The 16,086-nt window shown below is 48.3% G+C and overlaps 1 protein-coding gene across 1 annotated transcript in view; it reads left to right on the top strand.

Annotated features, from left to right (window-relative positions):
- MAML3 (mastermind like transcriptional coactivator 3) overlaps nt 1–13,385 on the top strand; it is a gene marked incomplete at its 5' end in the record, with an annotated part of 408,005 nt that extends 394,620 nt beyond the window's left edge. The window contains 3 exons of the mRNA XM_080929381.1: nt 3,599–3,898; nt 9,050–9,137; nt 10,394–13,385. Of these exons, the coding sequence (XP_080785507.1) occupies nt 3,599–3,898; nt 9,050–9,137; nt 10,394–11,391 (1,386 nt within the window). The 3' untranslated portion in view covers nt 11,392–13,385. The remainder of the gene's footprint in view (nt 1–3,598; nt 3,899–9,049; nt 9,138–10,393) is intronic.
- Nucleotides 13,386–16,086: the final 2,701 nt, after the last annotated feature.

The raw sequence follows: 16,086 nt of genomic DNA, 5'->3' as shown, positions 1-16,086 counted from the left end.
GGAGAAAAAAAAATCCCTTCAGAGAAAGCAAGTTTCCCCACACGTAGGTTTATAAATAAACAGCTGGCTGTTCTCGGAAGATATTTTTATCGCCTCTGATTTTTGAAGTCGGAAACTGCCTCTTTGGAGAAGGCTAGAGTGTTGTTTACACCCCCTGCCTCGTTCTAGCCGTTAGAAAATTGTTAAGCTCTTGTCCCTGGAGCGGAAGGGGAATGTGTAAGACAGGTTCTTTGGGTTTGATCTCTCTCTCTCTCTTTTTTTTCCTCCCCTTATTTTACTGAAAAGTAAGAGTATCTGGAGAGCTTCGAAGATCTGCGTAGCAAATTGGATTCGAGGAGAAGGGGGTGTATTAAGATTCTGGGTAGAAAGCAAGGGGAGGTCGCTGGGCTGGGAGTGGAGAACAAACCAGTAATTAAAACTAAAAATACTGCATCATTTGGCTCCAAGGCATTACATGTCGCATGACGAAAGCTCACTCTGGTTTTCTCTAATTGCACAACCCAGTGTGTGTCCTCCATAGAAAAGAGAGCAGGGACGTGGAATCCGAGAATTTTGACAGACTATTTCTCATTAAGCCCTCTTAGATTGGAGGTTAAAAGAAGCCCAGTGACATAAACAGCTGCCTGTACCCGCTTCATTGTAAAGCCGGTCATGGTGGGCTTTCACACCTGTGCACTTGCTGGAGAGCCCCTTAGATGTTGTATTTGGAAGGCAACATTGCAGCCATATTGGGTGGTGTAGTCTGCACCGAGAACCTTCACAACTTTGGGGACAGGACCATTTGGGGAATGAAAGAACCCCAGAAGTAATAGCTTGACTGTGTCCACGGAGACAAAATGAGGCTGGGTGTATACATTGTCACCTCGTTTGCCTCTCTTATTTTCCCAGGGGAGAGAAGGCTATGAGCACAGTCCTTTACTCCTGGTTACAGCCCCCTGCTATGCAGAGGGTCGCACGGGCAATAAAACCTCAAAGTGCGCCGGGAGAAACAAGTCCAGAAAGAACAGCCCTTTCCAAAGCAAGCTAAAGAGCTTTGTCTTTCCTTGGATCTCATTTTCCCTTTAAATCTCTCCTCATCAAAACCGGGAAGCATTAAACAGACTGAAATGCATGGGAGGAAAACTATTACCTGTGGTCCTGCTGGTTGGCTAGCTCTAGCGTTAAGTGTTAAGTTGATCAGCCATTTGTCTCTCAAGGAGGCAAGAAACAGCTTGATCCTTTAGGAAGGAGGGGCTTAGAAACTGGTAGCAAGCAGAACTAGAAGATAAGGGACGTCTCTAGATATCTGCAGCCATAAAGGTCCTCTATTAACACTAAAAATAGTTCATTGCTCCCCACCTGATTTCAGAGAACATGCATAAATAAAAAAACCTTTATTGTGGACTGTGGACATGGCTCAGCAGTTACGAATCCAAACTTTGGGGGCTGGAGAGATGGCTCAGTGGCTAAGAGCACTGGCTACTCTTCCAGAGGTCCGGAGTTCAATTCCACATGGTAGCTCATAACCATCTGTAATGAGATCAGATGCCCTCTCTTCTGGTGTGTCTGAAGATACTATAGTGTACTTATATACATAAAATAAATCTTTTTTGAAAAAGAATGCAAACTGCCTTTCTCAGATCAGAATTTGGTTCCCCGCCCCCATGCCAGGAGGCTCACAACTACCTGGAACTCCAGCTCCAAGGGATTCAATGCCTTCTTTTAACCTCTACAGGTTCCTGAACTTAGGAGCGTGAGTGAGGGCGTGCGCGCACACGCGCGCACACACACACACACAAAATTCAGCCAGCACTTACACCAGAAAAACATAACTCATATTTAGACTATGGACTGTTCTAATATGTGCGCTTGGCACTGTGGATTAAATGTAGTTCAGGGAAGCAAGTGGGAATATTGCTGACGTAGACTCAGCATCAATACCTTGGTCTTCTTAGGGACCATCCTGTTGTGGCCTGAACAACTTCACAAACTAACCATGTTTCCCTCAGCTATTGTTTCTGGGGCAATAGAAGCCATGTGCTTTGTTTTGCTTATTCAGTTTTTTGGTGGGAGTAGAGATGTAGCATTAGGTGAAACTTCAGCAGAAAGGACCGCCTGCCTGGATCAGCACCAGGCAAAGAGAAAGCTGGAGGCCAACAAGCCCAGGTTTATGGGGGAATCAACCCCAGACTGGCCCTGGAGAGGCAGATAAAATCTTGTTTCTGTCTTTTCAGAGAAAATTGTCCTCACAACCAACCACATCTATATCAAAACAGTAGCCACTCAGAGGGGAGAATATATTAAAAATCCAGTTTGGATTATAAATAATAAATAATAGTAGATATTTTATTTTATTGATTCTTCCTGTTAGGCCTCAGGAGGATGCCTCATGGTACTGCTCTGCCTGCCCTCATGTGAGTGTCACTTGTCCCTCTGTGCTCAGGTTAATTGCTTGACACCAGTGAACCGGAAGGAAGAAGTGCTTCCCACAGGACACCAACAGTATTTGCCGTTGCCGCTTTGTTGATAGAAGTGTCTAGAAACGGACTTTGGTGTCTACACTCCTGTGCCCATTAGCATTTTCCCTTGGTGGCCTCCACTGTCCAGCTGCATAGACGTCCCTTCTGAGGGCATTCTCCCAGATACCCCTTGGGCTCTGTGAGACCAGCTGTTTAGCACATTACCTCTATACCCTGGGGGTCAGTCCTTATAAGTTGCTGTCGACTCTCAGACAAATAATTATAGAACCAAGAGTCCCAGTCCAGTCCCTGACGCTGAAATTATCCCAGACACATGACATGCAGATCTATTTTTAAGGAGATTACATAGCTTTTAAAAATGTATTATTTCTAATTTTGTGTGTGTGTGTGTGTGTGTGTGTGTGTGTGTGTGTAAAACTCGCTTTGTTCATATTTCCTTACCATTACCTTCTCATGCCCTTCTCCCTCTGACTGAACCCCTTGGTCTTTTCAGATTATATAGCTTTGGTCAAAATAAAATATTTTCAGTTTCTACTATCAAACCTGTGCCTGACCAAATTAGAATGCACACACACACACAAAATAAAGTAAAATACACACGCATACATGCATACACAAAACACACAAGCAAGTGCTTTGATTAGTTGGACTAACATCAGGCATCATCAGGTTTGTTTGTTAAAACACTGCAGCAGTATTTGGCATGCCTGTCTGATTTACTAAGATGTCCTTTTTAGCAAAGTAGACAGTAAGTGCTAGGATCGTAAAGAAAGGTAGGGGTAGAGTTGCCTTTGAGACTTACGGTGAGCCCACACTGAGGGTTATCCTGTTTTTTTTAGAGAAACAGAGTATCGAAATCCCAATGCACGGCCACTACGCCATCCCATCTGAAACAGAGGACTTGGCTTCCCATTTCCCAGCCCCATTCTCTGTTTCTATTCCCTGCCCCTGTATCCTCTCCAGTTCTGCTATGATGAGACCAACAAGATGGTTTTCTGGGGGTGTAACCAGTACCACTCTGGACCCCCGGAATCCCCAAGCTAGGACTTCTGCCCCATTCCACCCAAAAAAGTTTCCCATGAAATGGCAGGAAGTGTTCCAGCAGAATTTCTAAAATTGCTTTCTTCTGGTTCCTCTAGGAGCAGCATGCAGTTGGGATTCCCCGGACTACAGGCCCTATGCAGAACTCTGTGCCCCCAGGCTCGGGCAGCATGGTCTCCGGAACCAGTCCTGGGGGTCTTGGATTTCTAGGCAGTCAGCCACAGGCAGCCATCATGAAGCAGATGCTAATGGATCAACGCGCCCAGCTGATGGAGCATCAGAAGCAACAGTTCCTTCGGGAGCAGAGGCAGCAGCAGCAACAACAGCAACAGCAACAGCAGCAGCAGCAGCAGCAGCAGCAGCAGCAGCAGCAGCAGCAACAGATCCTGGCTGAGCAGGTAGATAACATGCCCCAAGGTTTTTAAGCCATGGATTCAGTAAGCACTTATTTGGCACCTCCTATTCGTGAGAAAGTCACCATTGACCTGCCCTTCATAGGAACATAAAAGAAAGGGGGGGAAAAGTCAGAAAGACTAGAGAATTCAACTGAGTTGATTGTACATGTTAGACCAGTGTGGTGGTTGGAATAGGAACAGCCCCGCAGATTCATGTGTTTGAATTTGTGACTATAGTGAATGACACTATTAGGAGATGTGGCCTTGTTGGAAGAGGTGTGTTACTCTTGGGGGCAGGCTCTGAGTCTCCCATGCTCATGTTATGCCCAGTATGGCACAGTCTCCTTCTGCTGTCTTTGCATCAAAATGTAGAACTCTCAGCTTCTTCTCCAGGACTATGTCTGCCTGCCTGCCACCATGCTTCCCACCATGATGAATAATAGATTCACTCTGAAACTGTAAGCCAACCCCAATTAAATGTTTGCCTTCCTAAGAGTTGCTGTGGTCATGGTATCTCCTCACAGCAATAGAACTGTGACAAAGACAAGAGGAGCGATACAGTGAGGCACACAGTACCATCAGGGCTTGAACGGGGATCATAGAGAGGGTATAGCTGGAGAAAGTCCCTGGCAGCATTTCCTACAACTCAGGAAATCTGTGAGTTAAAGGAAGGCCCAGCACAAACAACCTAAGCATGCTCATCCACCCCAGCCATCTAGCCCTCCGGCTCTTGAAGAAAACCTTCCCTGCATACAACCCCTCTTACCTTTGATTTGTTTTGGTTTTAGATACTGGTGCCTGATTTAGTGTTATCCCAAGGAATTGCCTAAGTGTGTCCATAAGAGAGCCTCTAATGGTCCCTCTGGGACCTACATAGGGCCTCCCACTCAGCAGACAGGCCTGTGTCACAGGTGGGCCTCTCACTCAGCAGTCAGGCCTGTATCACCAGTGGACCTCCTACTTAGCAGACAGGCCTGTGTCACGAGTGGACCTCCCACTCAGCAGACAGCCCTGTGTCACGGGTGGACCTCCTACTCAGCAGACAGCCCTGTGTCACGGGTGGGCCTCCCACTCAGCAGACAGGCCTGTGTCACGGGTGGGCCTCCCACTCAGCAGACAGGCCTGTGTCACGGGTGGACCTTCTACTCAGCAGACAGGCCTGTGTCACGGGTGGGCCTCCCACTCAGCAGACAGGCCTGTGTCACGGGTGGGCCTCCCACTCAGCAGACAGGCCTGTGTCATGGGTGGACCTCACACTCAACAAACAGGCCTGTGTCACGGGTGGCCCTTTTACTCAGCAGACAGGCCTGTGTCACGGGTGGGCTGAAAAGCCCAGCAAAGCTTTGACTCTTGCTCATACCTTGTTCCTAATCGAATTAGAATTTTAGAATTTTCTCTTCAAGGGACTGAGTAGGCTACAGGCACACCAAGGGCCCTACCCACCCAGAGTAGCAGTTGGTAATAGTACCAGTCACCCTCTAAAGAGAAAACACGTACTGTTGAGGATACCTTGCTTAGGCTACTGAACAGCCATGTAATTATCTCCCTTCCGACCAAGGTCAGTCAGCCACCTGGCAGCTCTTGTACAAACAAACCTCCATCCCTCTCGCCCTGCATAAGGTGTGTGACAAGGAGCGGTGCTAATGTCCCTCAGGTGGTGATAAATGGAGCTGCTAAGGGGCTCTGGGCTTTGTAAATCTCTCCTCCACCAAGCCCAGGACATTTTCAGGTGTGCCTGGTGCCCTGAGAAATGATTTCTGATACATGTGTTGCAACCGAGACACAGAAGGAGTCTGAGCAGCCAGGCAGGACTCATCTGGACCCACCCAGGGGATGCTCTCACACCACTCCATAGCCTGGCCAGCCAAGCCTGAGACGCAAAAAGGGGGAGGTGGGAGATTGCAGGAAGAGGTATGTCCAACCCATGCCTTCGGACAAGGAGACAAGATAAACCCCCAGAATCATGATGAGATGGGACCACCTAGAAAACATGGAGGAAACAAAGCACTGTCTGTGTTGCCCTAGCAACCGTATATACAGTTTATAAGGGACCAGGTTGAAATCATCCAGCTCAGGGTCGGGACTTGTCTATCCTTTTCACTTTTAATATGATTTTGAATAAATAAGTGAACCACGGAAGGCTGAAGAGATGGCTAACGTGCTCACCTCATACATGGGAAGACCTGCATTTAATCTCGGGCAAAGGAGAGCCCATCTGGAATCACAGCACCAATGAGATGGGGACACAGGGGACCTGAGAAGCTACCAGGCCAGCCAGAGACCCTATCTCAAACAAAATAGGATGTGAGAAAATACCAGAGGTTACCTGCACCCTGACACAACACACACACACACACACACACACACACACACACACACACTTTTTAAAAACCAGTCTGCCTTCATCTATCAGGCTAGGTAGGTTTGCAGAATTTTCCCATGTTAAAGTTTGTTTGAGATGAAGAATGCCAAGTCCCTAGAGATGGGTTCTCTGCACAAATGGATATGGAAATGACTCCTAGGACACACAACAGTGTTAGGGGTTGTTGTGGGAAAAAGGCACAGACCATGTACCATCCATGTCAATGTAACGCCTCGCCTGCCTGTGCTCCGTATAAGGCTTTGAGTTTGGGTGACTCAGGACCTCCACAGTGGGATGCTCTCAGCTTTCTGATGAGCTTTCGTTGCTCTTGTCTGCCATGCTGGGGATGGACCCCAGGGCCTCACACATGTTAGGCAAGTGCTCTGCTTCTCGGCTGCACCCCAGCCCTGAGAGCAGTATTGATCGGCACATCAGCACCGTGCTGACTTTGATTTTCTCAGTCCCGGCAGCGCTGAGCGTGCCCATTCACTACCAGTTCTGGAAACAATACATTGGAAACACATGTGTTTCCGGGGGCCGGGGGCACGATGGAAAACGGACAGATTTAAGATCCGGCAGTCGGACCACAGAGGTTAAAAGCAGGTGAGAACTGAGGCTAATGCCTTGTTCTCCACAGCACATAGCATGTGCCCTGTCCTCCAATCACAGAGGTTGGGCAGAACTTCCCGTTTGAGGCCTCAGATAAACAGTCAAGACGCTGAGTTCCCATCGCTTACAGGCAGGAAGACTGAAGCTGAGGAGGAACGTCTGTGGTTTGAGACCACACGCTTAAAAAGGTAGAGCAGGGAAGGGTGGGGAAATAGAGAACCTGGCTCCAGGCCACGCCCCAGCCCAATACTGCCACAGACGTATTCCTCCTGTAAATGAGGCAGTTAAACTCGTGTACTGTATAGGAAGTTTGACAAGGAGAAACATGCCACGTGTGCGTGGGTGTGGGCGTGTGCACAGGTGGAAACTATAGATGAACCACAGGTAGCATATATATATATCCACCCTGTGTATATATCCACCCTGTTTAAGACAGGGTGTCTCACTGGCCAGGAGCTCAAGAAGTAGGCTGGAATGTTTGTCCAGAGAGATGCCTGCTTCTGCCTCCCCAGCCCTGGGATTATACTACACCTGACTCTTTTTTCCCCTTTCTTTTGTAAACTGGGGTGTAGAACTCAAACCCAAATCTTAATGCTTCTGAGGCAATTGCTTTCCTGACTCAGCTATCTCCCCGGGGCCAGGAAAAACTTTTAAAAGCTCCACTTACTCCCAATAACATCCTTGCTTCATTGCCTGAAATGTTTGCTTGGTTTCTGGCCGGCACTCATAATGGTCTACACATCGATTGATCTCTTTTTTTTCTGTAGAATCCCATGGTAGACACGCAGGCTGGGCCAACAGGGCAGAAGCTGTTGGGTTTTTTTTTTGTTTTGTTTTGTTTTGTTTTGTTTCTTGTTGTTTCTTTCCTTTGGATGCCAGAATGCTAGCTGGCCTTTTAGGGAAAAAGAAAGAAGTTGGGAAAATTACAGACCTGCCTAGGAATAAACATGAGAGAGAAAATGGAAGTAAACACATGTGGTAAGAAGTAGCCGGTGGGTGTTATTTTTATAATGAACACTCTGAAGAGCAGGGATCCCGTAGCTTGTTCTTTTGGGCTCTCGCAGATGAAAAGTACTTAATGAATATTCAGCAGCTGCAGGAAATCGGTTAAGTGGCATCCGAGGTCATGTGACCACCTGATGGCCTGGTTTTCTGCCCTTTCCCTTGTGTGTCTCTCCTTCGTACATCATAATGATCGTAACAGCCTCCCCAGCAGGTTGATAATGATGCTGGTGGCACAGAATCCCACGAGAGTCAAAGAAGAAAGACCAAAGGCAGGCCTTGGACTCCCGGAATAGGTGGAGTCCCACAAGGTTGCTTCAGAGCAACAAATTCAGAGTATTTTACTCGTAGACATGCATTGTGCAGGGGGTGTGACTTCATGGGATTAAGATTAGCCTTTCTTTTAAAAATTTTATCATGGTCCCTGAGGAGCCTGTACTATGTTCCTGTACCCACAGCATCCACTTGGGTTTTTAAAGAGCAGCTGCTTGTCCCTTTGAGCCCGATTCCCATAGTTCCCAGGAAAGTGTCCTCTGGCTGATGTTGGAAAATTAAAGTTAAAGTTACTTCACTCGGTACTCGAGCCAGCAAGTCCAGCACCGAGCACAAGTAGATATCAGCAGAAGACATGTCAGACCAGTGAGATCTACAACAGCCCCAGACTGGGACACCCGAAATGACTGACTGTCGTAGAATGAGTGCACTGTGGTACGTCCACGTGATAGAATACTAGTCGGTAGTGAAGAGGAAGCATACGCCTCCTCACTGAAGGAACCTCACCAGTCTCACGGGAAAGGAAAGATACCAGGCAGAGGATACGCATTGTATAATCCTTTTCGATGAAGTACAATGGCAGAGTAGTCTGTGTGGGTCAAGGGTAAGTTAACAGAGCTCTGGGAGAGGAAAGACTGGGAAGGGGGGAATTCTAACAAGTGCTGATTCTGGGTCTGAGGATGGGACTAGTTTTCTATGTATTTCTGCTTTGTGAAAATCCACTCACACCCACTGTTGACTTTATGCAATCCTTGCCTCGGTGTATATGGGTTTTTCCACACAAAATGTAATATTTGAGAGAAGCATAACACACTAGCTTCATCCAAACTGGCAGGTCCCCGGCTGTGTACCCCCCGGACCCCCACCCTCGTCTCACCTCTGGCTTCTCTTGTCTTCTGTTGTTCCAGCAGTTACAGCAGCAGCCTCACCTACCCCGCCAGCACCTCCAGCAACAGAGGAATTCGTACCCAGTGCAGCAGGTCAATCAGTTCCAAGGTGAGGCCACTGTGTGTCTGCTGGCCGGGGCACTGCTTTCTGTGCATTTATACTCAGATCAGACCGATGAACTTAACAACTGGCAAAGGAAAAGAGCAAGGGCAGAGGATTCCCGGAGGGCCTCTGTTAGGCCCGTTGATCCTTGATGGTCACGGAGAAGTTCTAGCCTGGGGTGGGGTAGTAGCAAGACTCAGACCACTTTCCTTTCTCAAGGCTACAGAGTGTTTTGGTCGTTGAACAACTTGTAAGGCCCCAATAGCAGTCTTGTTTGCATGGTGAGTCAGCCATCCTAGTCCAGAGGGAAGGGAGAAGGAGGGGGGAAATGGGGGAGAGTAGAGAAGAGGGGAGAGGAGGGGAAATGCAGAATGGTTACCAGGCCAATCGGGTGGGCTTTGCTGCAGGAAAACATGAGGGTCTTTGCCAAGCTAGGAGGGGATGGTTTCTTTTTCTGGCTGCAGACCCTTGCTCATTTACACTAGCCAGTGATGAGTCTCGGAACTGCAGGGTAAATCTAAAATATGCCTTATTGGTCAAACAGCTTGAAGGCAATGGTAATGACCTTTTACCTCACGTCCCACCCATGTCTAAAAGGGGGAAAACAGTCGAATGGAGAGTCATTGAGTGGAGAGTCATTGAATGGGCTCTCTGCTGAACTGAATAAAGTCCACAAAGAGAATGTACAGTGAGCAGATTTATTCTTCCTCCTCGGCTTCTCTTTTTCATCCTCTTCCTCCCCCTTTCTGAGACAGAATCCCACTATATACTTCAAGCCAGCCTGGACTTCGGCGTGGAGCCCAGTCTTGAGCTACATTCTTTATGCTACCCTATCTTCCAAGTTGATTGCTTACAGGCATACAGCACCACACTCAGTGTAGCCCGAAGAGTTGGCATCCCACTGTCTTGATAGCATAATACCCAGAAAAGGAAATAGCTTGCATCGGAAACGTGAACACATGGAACACGGGGGTATGACCTCAATTTTCTGTGTCTATTTAAATATAAATAAGAGTTGGCAGGGATCTCCTCTGGATGCTGGGTGACTTTCAATTTTGACTTTGTACTTTTCAATATTTTGCAAAAAAATGTTCACAACTCGTGTGTTATGATCATTAAAAGTAATGATCTTTTTCTGAAGATTGATTATTGCAGTAGATCCTTTCCTTGCCGGGACTGACATTCCCAAGGAAGATTCCAGCAATGTCTAATATGTTGATATGGAGAACGGTGAGTGAAGGCTGTCCTTTCTCTCTCTGTAGGTTCACCACAGGACATTGCAGCTGTGAGAAACCAGGCAGCTCTCCAGAGCATGCGGACGTCCAGGCTGATGGCCCAGAACGCAGGCATGATGGGAATGGGACCCTCCCAGAACCCAGGGCCAATGGCTACGTCAGCACAGCCAGAGATCGGACTGGCCCCTTACAGTGCCCCTCCAACCAGCCAACCGGGAATGTACAACATGAACACGGGAATGACCCAGATGCTGCAGCACCCCAACCAAAGTGGCATGGGCATCCCACACAGCCAGCCCCAGGGACCCAGGCAGCCAGCCTCCAGCCAAGGGGTAGGCATGGTGAGTGGCTTCAGTCAGAGCATGCTGGTGAACTCAGCCCTTTCCCAGCAACACCAGCAGCTAAAAGGACCCGTGGGCCAGGCCTTGCCCAGGCCCCAAGGCCCGCCAAGGCTTCAGAGTGTCATGGGAACAGTCCAGCAAGGAGCACAAAACTGGCAACAAAGGAGCTTACAGGGAGTGCCTGGGAGAACTAGTGGAGAGCTGGGACCATTCAACAATGGCGCCAGCTACCCACTTCAAGCTGCTCAGCCAAGACTGACCAAACAACACTTCCCGCAGGGACTGAGCCAGCCAGTCATGGATGCTAACACTGGTTCAGTGAGAGCCCTCAACCCAGCAGCTATGGGACGTCAGATGATGCCACCCCTGGCAGGACAGCAAGCTACCAGCCAGGTGAGGCCATTGGTCATGCCTGGCCTGAGCCAGGGTGTCCCTGGCATGCCAGCATTCAGCCAGCCGCCAGCACAGCAGCAGATAGCAGGCGGCAGCTTTGCTGTAAGCAACCAGGGCCAGGCCTATGAGCGGAACCCCACCCAGGACATGCCATACAGTTACAGCGGTGAAGGAGCCGGGGCTTCCTTCCCTGGCCTCCCAGACAGTACAGACCTTGTGGACTCCATCATCAAAAGTGGCCCAGGGGACGAGTGGATGCAAGAGCTTGACGAACTGTTTAGTAACCCCTAGTCAGGAGGGGCCCAAGAGCTGTCCTGCTAGAAGCCTCACAAGTGAAAAGGAAACAGGATGGAGACCCATCCTTGTTTTTTTGTTTTTTTGACCCACGTAAACTGAGAAAATGACATCTGGCTGACAGCAGAAGGCACAGGTGTCCATCCCCAGCTCCGTGGGGCATCGTTCCACCCGACCTCCACAGAGCAATCAAGGAGAGAGGGCGTGCCGATACCTGCCTGCAGAGAAGGGCTGTAGAGAGCAGGTGGGGAAGTCGAGGCAGAGCTCCTCTGCTAAGCACCCCTGGGATCTTCTGGTCCAGCAGGAGCTGTTCCGGCCCGGAGACTACGGCCCAAGATAAGGTTAGGCTCTTTCTGCCTTGGGTCCTGAGACCTCGGCTTTGGAGATGAGAGATGGAACCTCATCCAGAAAAGGCCCAGCAGAGGATGCGCATGCCGTGTGCATAGGTCAGAAAGAGATGTGTGCTTCCAGACATGTCCCTGGATTTGGAGGCAGGAACGAAGAACCCTGAGCTCACCTGAGCTGGCCCTGGGGAAACAAGCAAAGACCCCTCCAGGCCTGTTTGTCTCCTGTCTAGCAGCGATCCTCAGAAATGGTGAGGTGTTGCCGCCAGCCATCTCGCCAGGATAGCCCACTATGCTTGAGAACCCAGCTAGTAGCCATGATGGTCAGCTCCAGCCGGAGGCCTTGGTGGCGTCACTCTAGTTGAGCTCCCGTCTAATTTGACACATCTGGCTGGTTTTCAAATGCTTATGGCCACAGGGTGGAAAAAGACTCCTGCTGAATTCGGTGTCTGCCAAGCAGGCCCCTTCCACCCTCACCCCTGCCTCCACTCCTCCCAGCCCGAATGCCAGCCTGCCTTTACTTCTCCCTACAGACTATCCAGGAAGCGAAGCATTGAGGCAGAGTCAACGTAAATGCGAGAACACAGTGCCTGGCATCTCCTTCCACTGTGTGGAAAGTCAAATGTCTCCGCTGGAGCGCAGTGGGCTGGCCGCACCGATAAGGGCCACACTTCCGCTGTCCGCAGGGACGATCGTCCTGAAGATGCCCAGTTCCTTCAGATGGTGTCCTCAGTGACACTCCATCATCAGCTCCATCATCAGGAAGACGAATATCAGATGCTAGAGATGGAAAGGCCGATCCGCGTAACTCCGTCTTACCAACCGGGATGCTGGAGAGGGGAGGGAGGTGCGGTCCCTATCCTAGAGGCCCTCACTCCACTTCCAGAGCTGTGCGGCCGTTCTAGTTGGAACTCACACATGCCTGCCCAAAGTGAAAACTAGGAGGGAGTCAACAGCCTTCATGGTCACAAGCTTTGTCTTTTGGGCTTTACCTCCCGAAGTCCCATCTTGGAGATCATGTGACATTAGTCCACGCCATGCCACTTTCTTTCCTCCTGATCACACATGCGCACGTGTGTGCACATATGCATCCTACAAACTGGCTTCCTTCTATGTCTTCACATACATCTTACTGCAGAAGACCGGACAGTGGCCATAGCCAAGGAAGTCCAGACTGGGTGCACCGCCACAGAAAGCTGACCTGGGATGTCAAGGAGAGGAAGAGGGTAACCCTCGATTTCTTCTCCATATCCCCAGAGTTCCAGACCTGCTCAGACAGGAAGTAAAGCCAGAGGTACCAGGGTGAGGAGCTGTGTGCCTCTCCAAAGAGGTGGTGGCAAGGTGACTGTGACCTCCTGGAATGGGGAGGAGCTGCCACTAGGGAAACTGAGTGGAAACACGTGAAAACCAAAAAAAATTAAAAACTAAAAAAAAAAAAAATAGTAAATCGAGAAAGCATACACAGAATACAAATTTATCATTTTCCTGCCAGGTACAGGAAAGAAATATAGAAGCAATGATGAGAAGCCAGAGGTGGAGAGAGGGGGCTCGTTGTCTTTTAAATGCCTCCTACAAGTGCCCAGTCTGAGGACCAACTAATAGAGTGGTAGATTTTAATGGGTTTGTTTTGTTTTTACAACGGTGCTGATGTATATGTAATGTCTAAAGAAGCTATTTGTAAATAAGTTTTTACAATGCTACAGATATCACTGGGTCTACTATATGTAAAAAGTATACATATAAAATATATATATATAAAATGTTTGTTTAAAATAGAGTATTTTTATTTCCTCCCTAACTCATCATTGAAGAGGTGATATTATTACACTTCAGATGACGTCCAATTACTGATTTCTACTGTATGACTTATGGCAACTTCCTCCATTTTATCCAGATTTTTCTATTTTGTTTTTACTTTGTGCATCAGGCATTGCTTATTTCCTTTATGGAGTGTATGCAACTCTGATACGTAGAAGCGAAGCAATGTTGACACACCGCTTTTAAAGAAAAAACAATAAAACGTCACTCTCTGAATCAATCCATTGCACAGTTGGCTTTAGGCCCCTCTCTGTTAGGCAGACGTACCACGTCTGGTTTTAGTGAACTGACTGCAGCTTCCTTTCTCCAAACTGTGGTGTCGTTATTTAAATGAGTACTTAACAGTAGAGATCAATCACTCTCGGCCTTTCTAACTCCGCCATACGACAGAGAGTTTCTAAATTTACTGGAGCATCCTGAGGAAGGGGGAAGGCCTGATATAAGTCTGTTTATAGATCCAAGACCAGAACAATTCAAAACTGGCTCAGCCAGCGTGCTCAGAATATGGCAGGGCCAGAGAGATGGCTCATCTGGGAGAAGAGCTAGCCACCACGCCTACTAACTTGAGCTCGGTCCCTGGAACCAACATGGTGGAAGGAGAGGACTTGCTCACACAGGTTGTCCTTTGACCTTTATATGATCCACATGGTTCATGTGTGCACACAGGCACACACACACACACACACACACACACACACACACACAATTGTATAAAAGTATATTGAAGAAAAATGGATAGTGAAAAATTGATGGATACAAATTTTAGGAATGTATTAGGAAGACATAATTACAGTCTTGCCCATGGAGGCGGGCACTTTGACACCTCCCCTACCTGGTGTTCTTCATTTCTTTATCAATGCAGGGCCTGACCCAGCTTTTCCTGTGCCCACCCTGAGCTGAAAATGCTAACTCTAGCCAGTACCTCACTGCTGCAGGACCATAACAGGCCAGTTAACTTGTGTGGACAAACACTGAGATTGAATGGTGCTCCAAACCTGCAGGATCGTGCAGAGGCTTACACCGCCCCTCTGCTTGGTTTCTTATTTTCCATCTGCTGCCCCGCTCTTTTTCTTCTTCTCCTTAAAGCCCTTTATTAATAAACCCGTACATGGGAGTTCATGTCTCCACTTTCAGAAGACCTGCCCTAAGATAGCCCATTATACTTAAAACACAGTAAAAATAACACATTTCAAAACTCTGAGTTAAGTAGGAAAATGGATCTCAGAAGTCATCAGTAAAAGTGGTTCCACAACCAAGGTGAGTTTTAATAGGTATAAGCCAAGAGAAAGCACGTACGGTGAAAGAAGAGGCTAGCCCTACACACAGTGGGCTATACTTCCAGATTGGCTGGCAGTGGGCTAGCCCCTATACAAGCTCGGGCTCTACCAAATAGGATAGTGAACACGGAACTGTTTTGGTCGGAGGGAGGATGGGAGAGAGGAGTTAACCACAGGGTAAAACCATGGAGCCCTGAGAAAAGTAATGACTCCTCTCTTTAAAAGTTATACTAAAATCTGTTGGGCACTGGATGCGTGGAATACCTTTTCTTCTTAAAAATAAATAAATCTATAATTTTATTAAGATAAAACTGAATGTGTGGTATGAAGTTCATGTTTTAGAGTTTCACGGGAGGATTCTACTGGACCGTTGTAGATGCCAGTCTAGAAAATGCCAAGAACTGACAGATCTTAGGAGTCAAGACGGCACTGGGGGTGGGGCTGAGGCACCAGCTGAGTCGTAAGATATTCGCATTTCAAGGCTCTGTGTGAAAGTCAGTCTCTGGAGATGAGGGCTTGTGAAATCATTTGACTGGGGGACAGTAACACGCCATGGTCACCATCCAACCCCTTGCTGTAGCAGGAACCACCCTGGGCATGCCATCTTCCTCTCCTGTGTGTGGTTTATATCAAAGTCAAGACAGCACTGTCCCATAGCTTTTTGTCATCTTGCCGGGTGTGGGCACACACACCTTTGATCCCGTCAGAAGCAAGTGGATCTCTGTGAGTGTGAGGCTAACACTGGGGGTTCCTTGAGGGGAGGAAGGGACACTTCCAGGCTTCTTGGAAGTCACTGGGTATATGAGACACATGGACTAAGGACCTTCCCAGATTCAAGTGTCTGAGAAATGGGGACAAATGATGTGATATTTTTGTTATTAGTGGTTGCTTTGGACATGTTCTGATGCCCAAGCAATAGAGACAAGCAGGTTTTCTGGGAAGGAACAGGACTACAGAAGACCCGCTGCTCAGATGCCTCCTGATTTATTGCGTTCTTTCCACCCTCCTCTTATTCTCTTTGGTCATCACTGTTCAAAGGGCATGGGGTACTCTGAATCTATGGTCCCGTGGCCACAGGTGCCCATCTCACTTTCAGTCAGAAGCAGCTTCCTCATGTCCTGCCCTTCCACAGGCGCCAACACACTAATGGGTCCAGCAAATCCACCATGTCCCCATCACACCTCTGACACAGAAGAAACTTCCCAGCTATGAAAAACCTGACTTATCTCTGCTTCTCTTTAAGAGGTTAAAAC

The sequence above is a fragment of the Micromys minutus genome, assembly GCF_963924665.1.
Source record: "Micromys minutus genome assembly, chromosome: 15".
NCBI lineage: Eukaryota > Metazoa > Chordata > Mammalia > Rodentia > Muridae > Micromys > Micromys minutus.
This window is presented reverse-complemented; position numbering and strand designations above follow the sequence as displayed.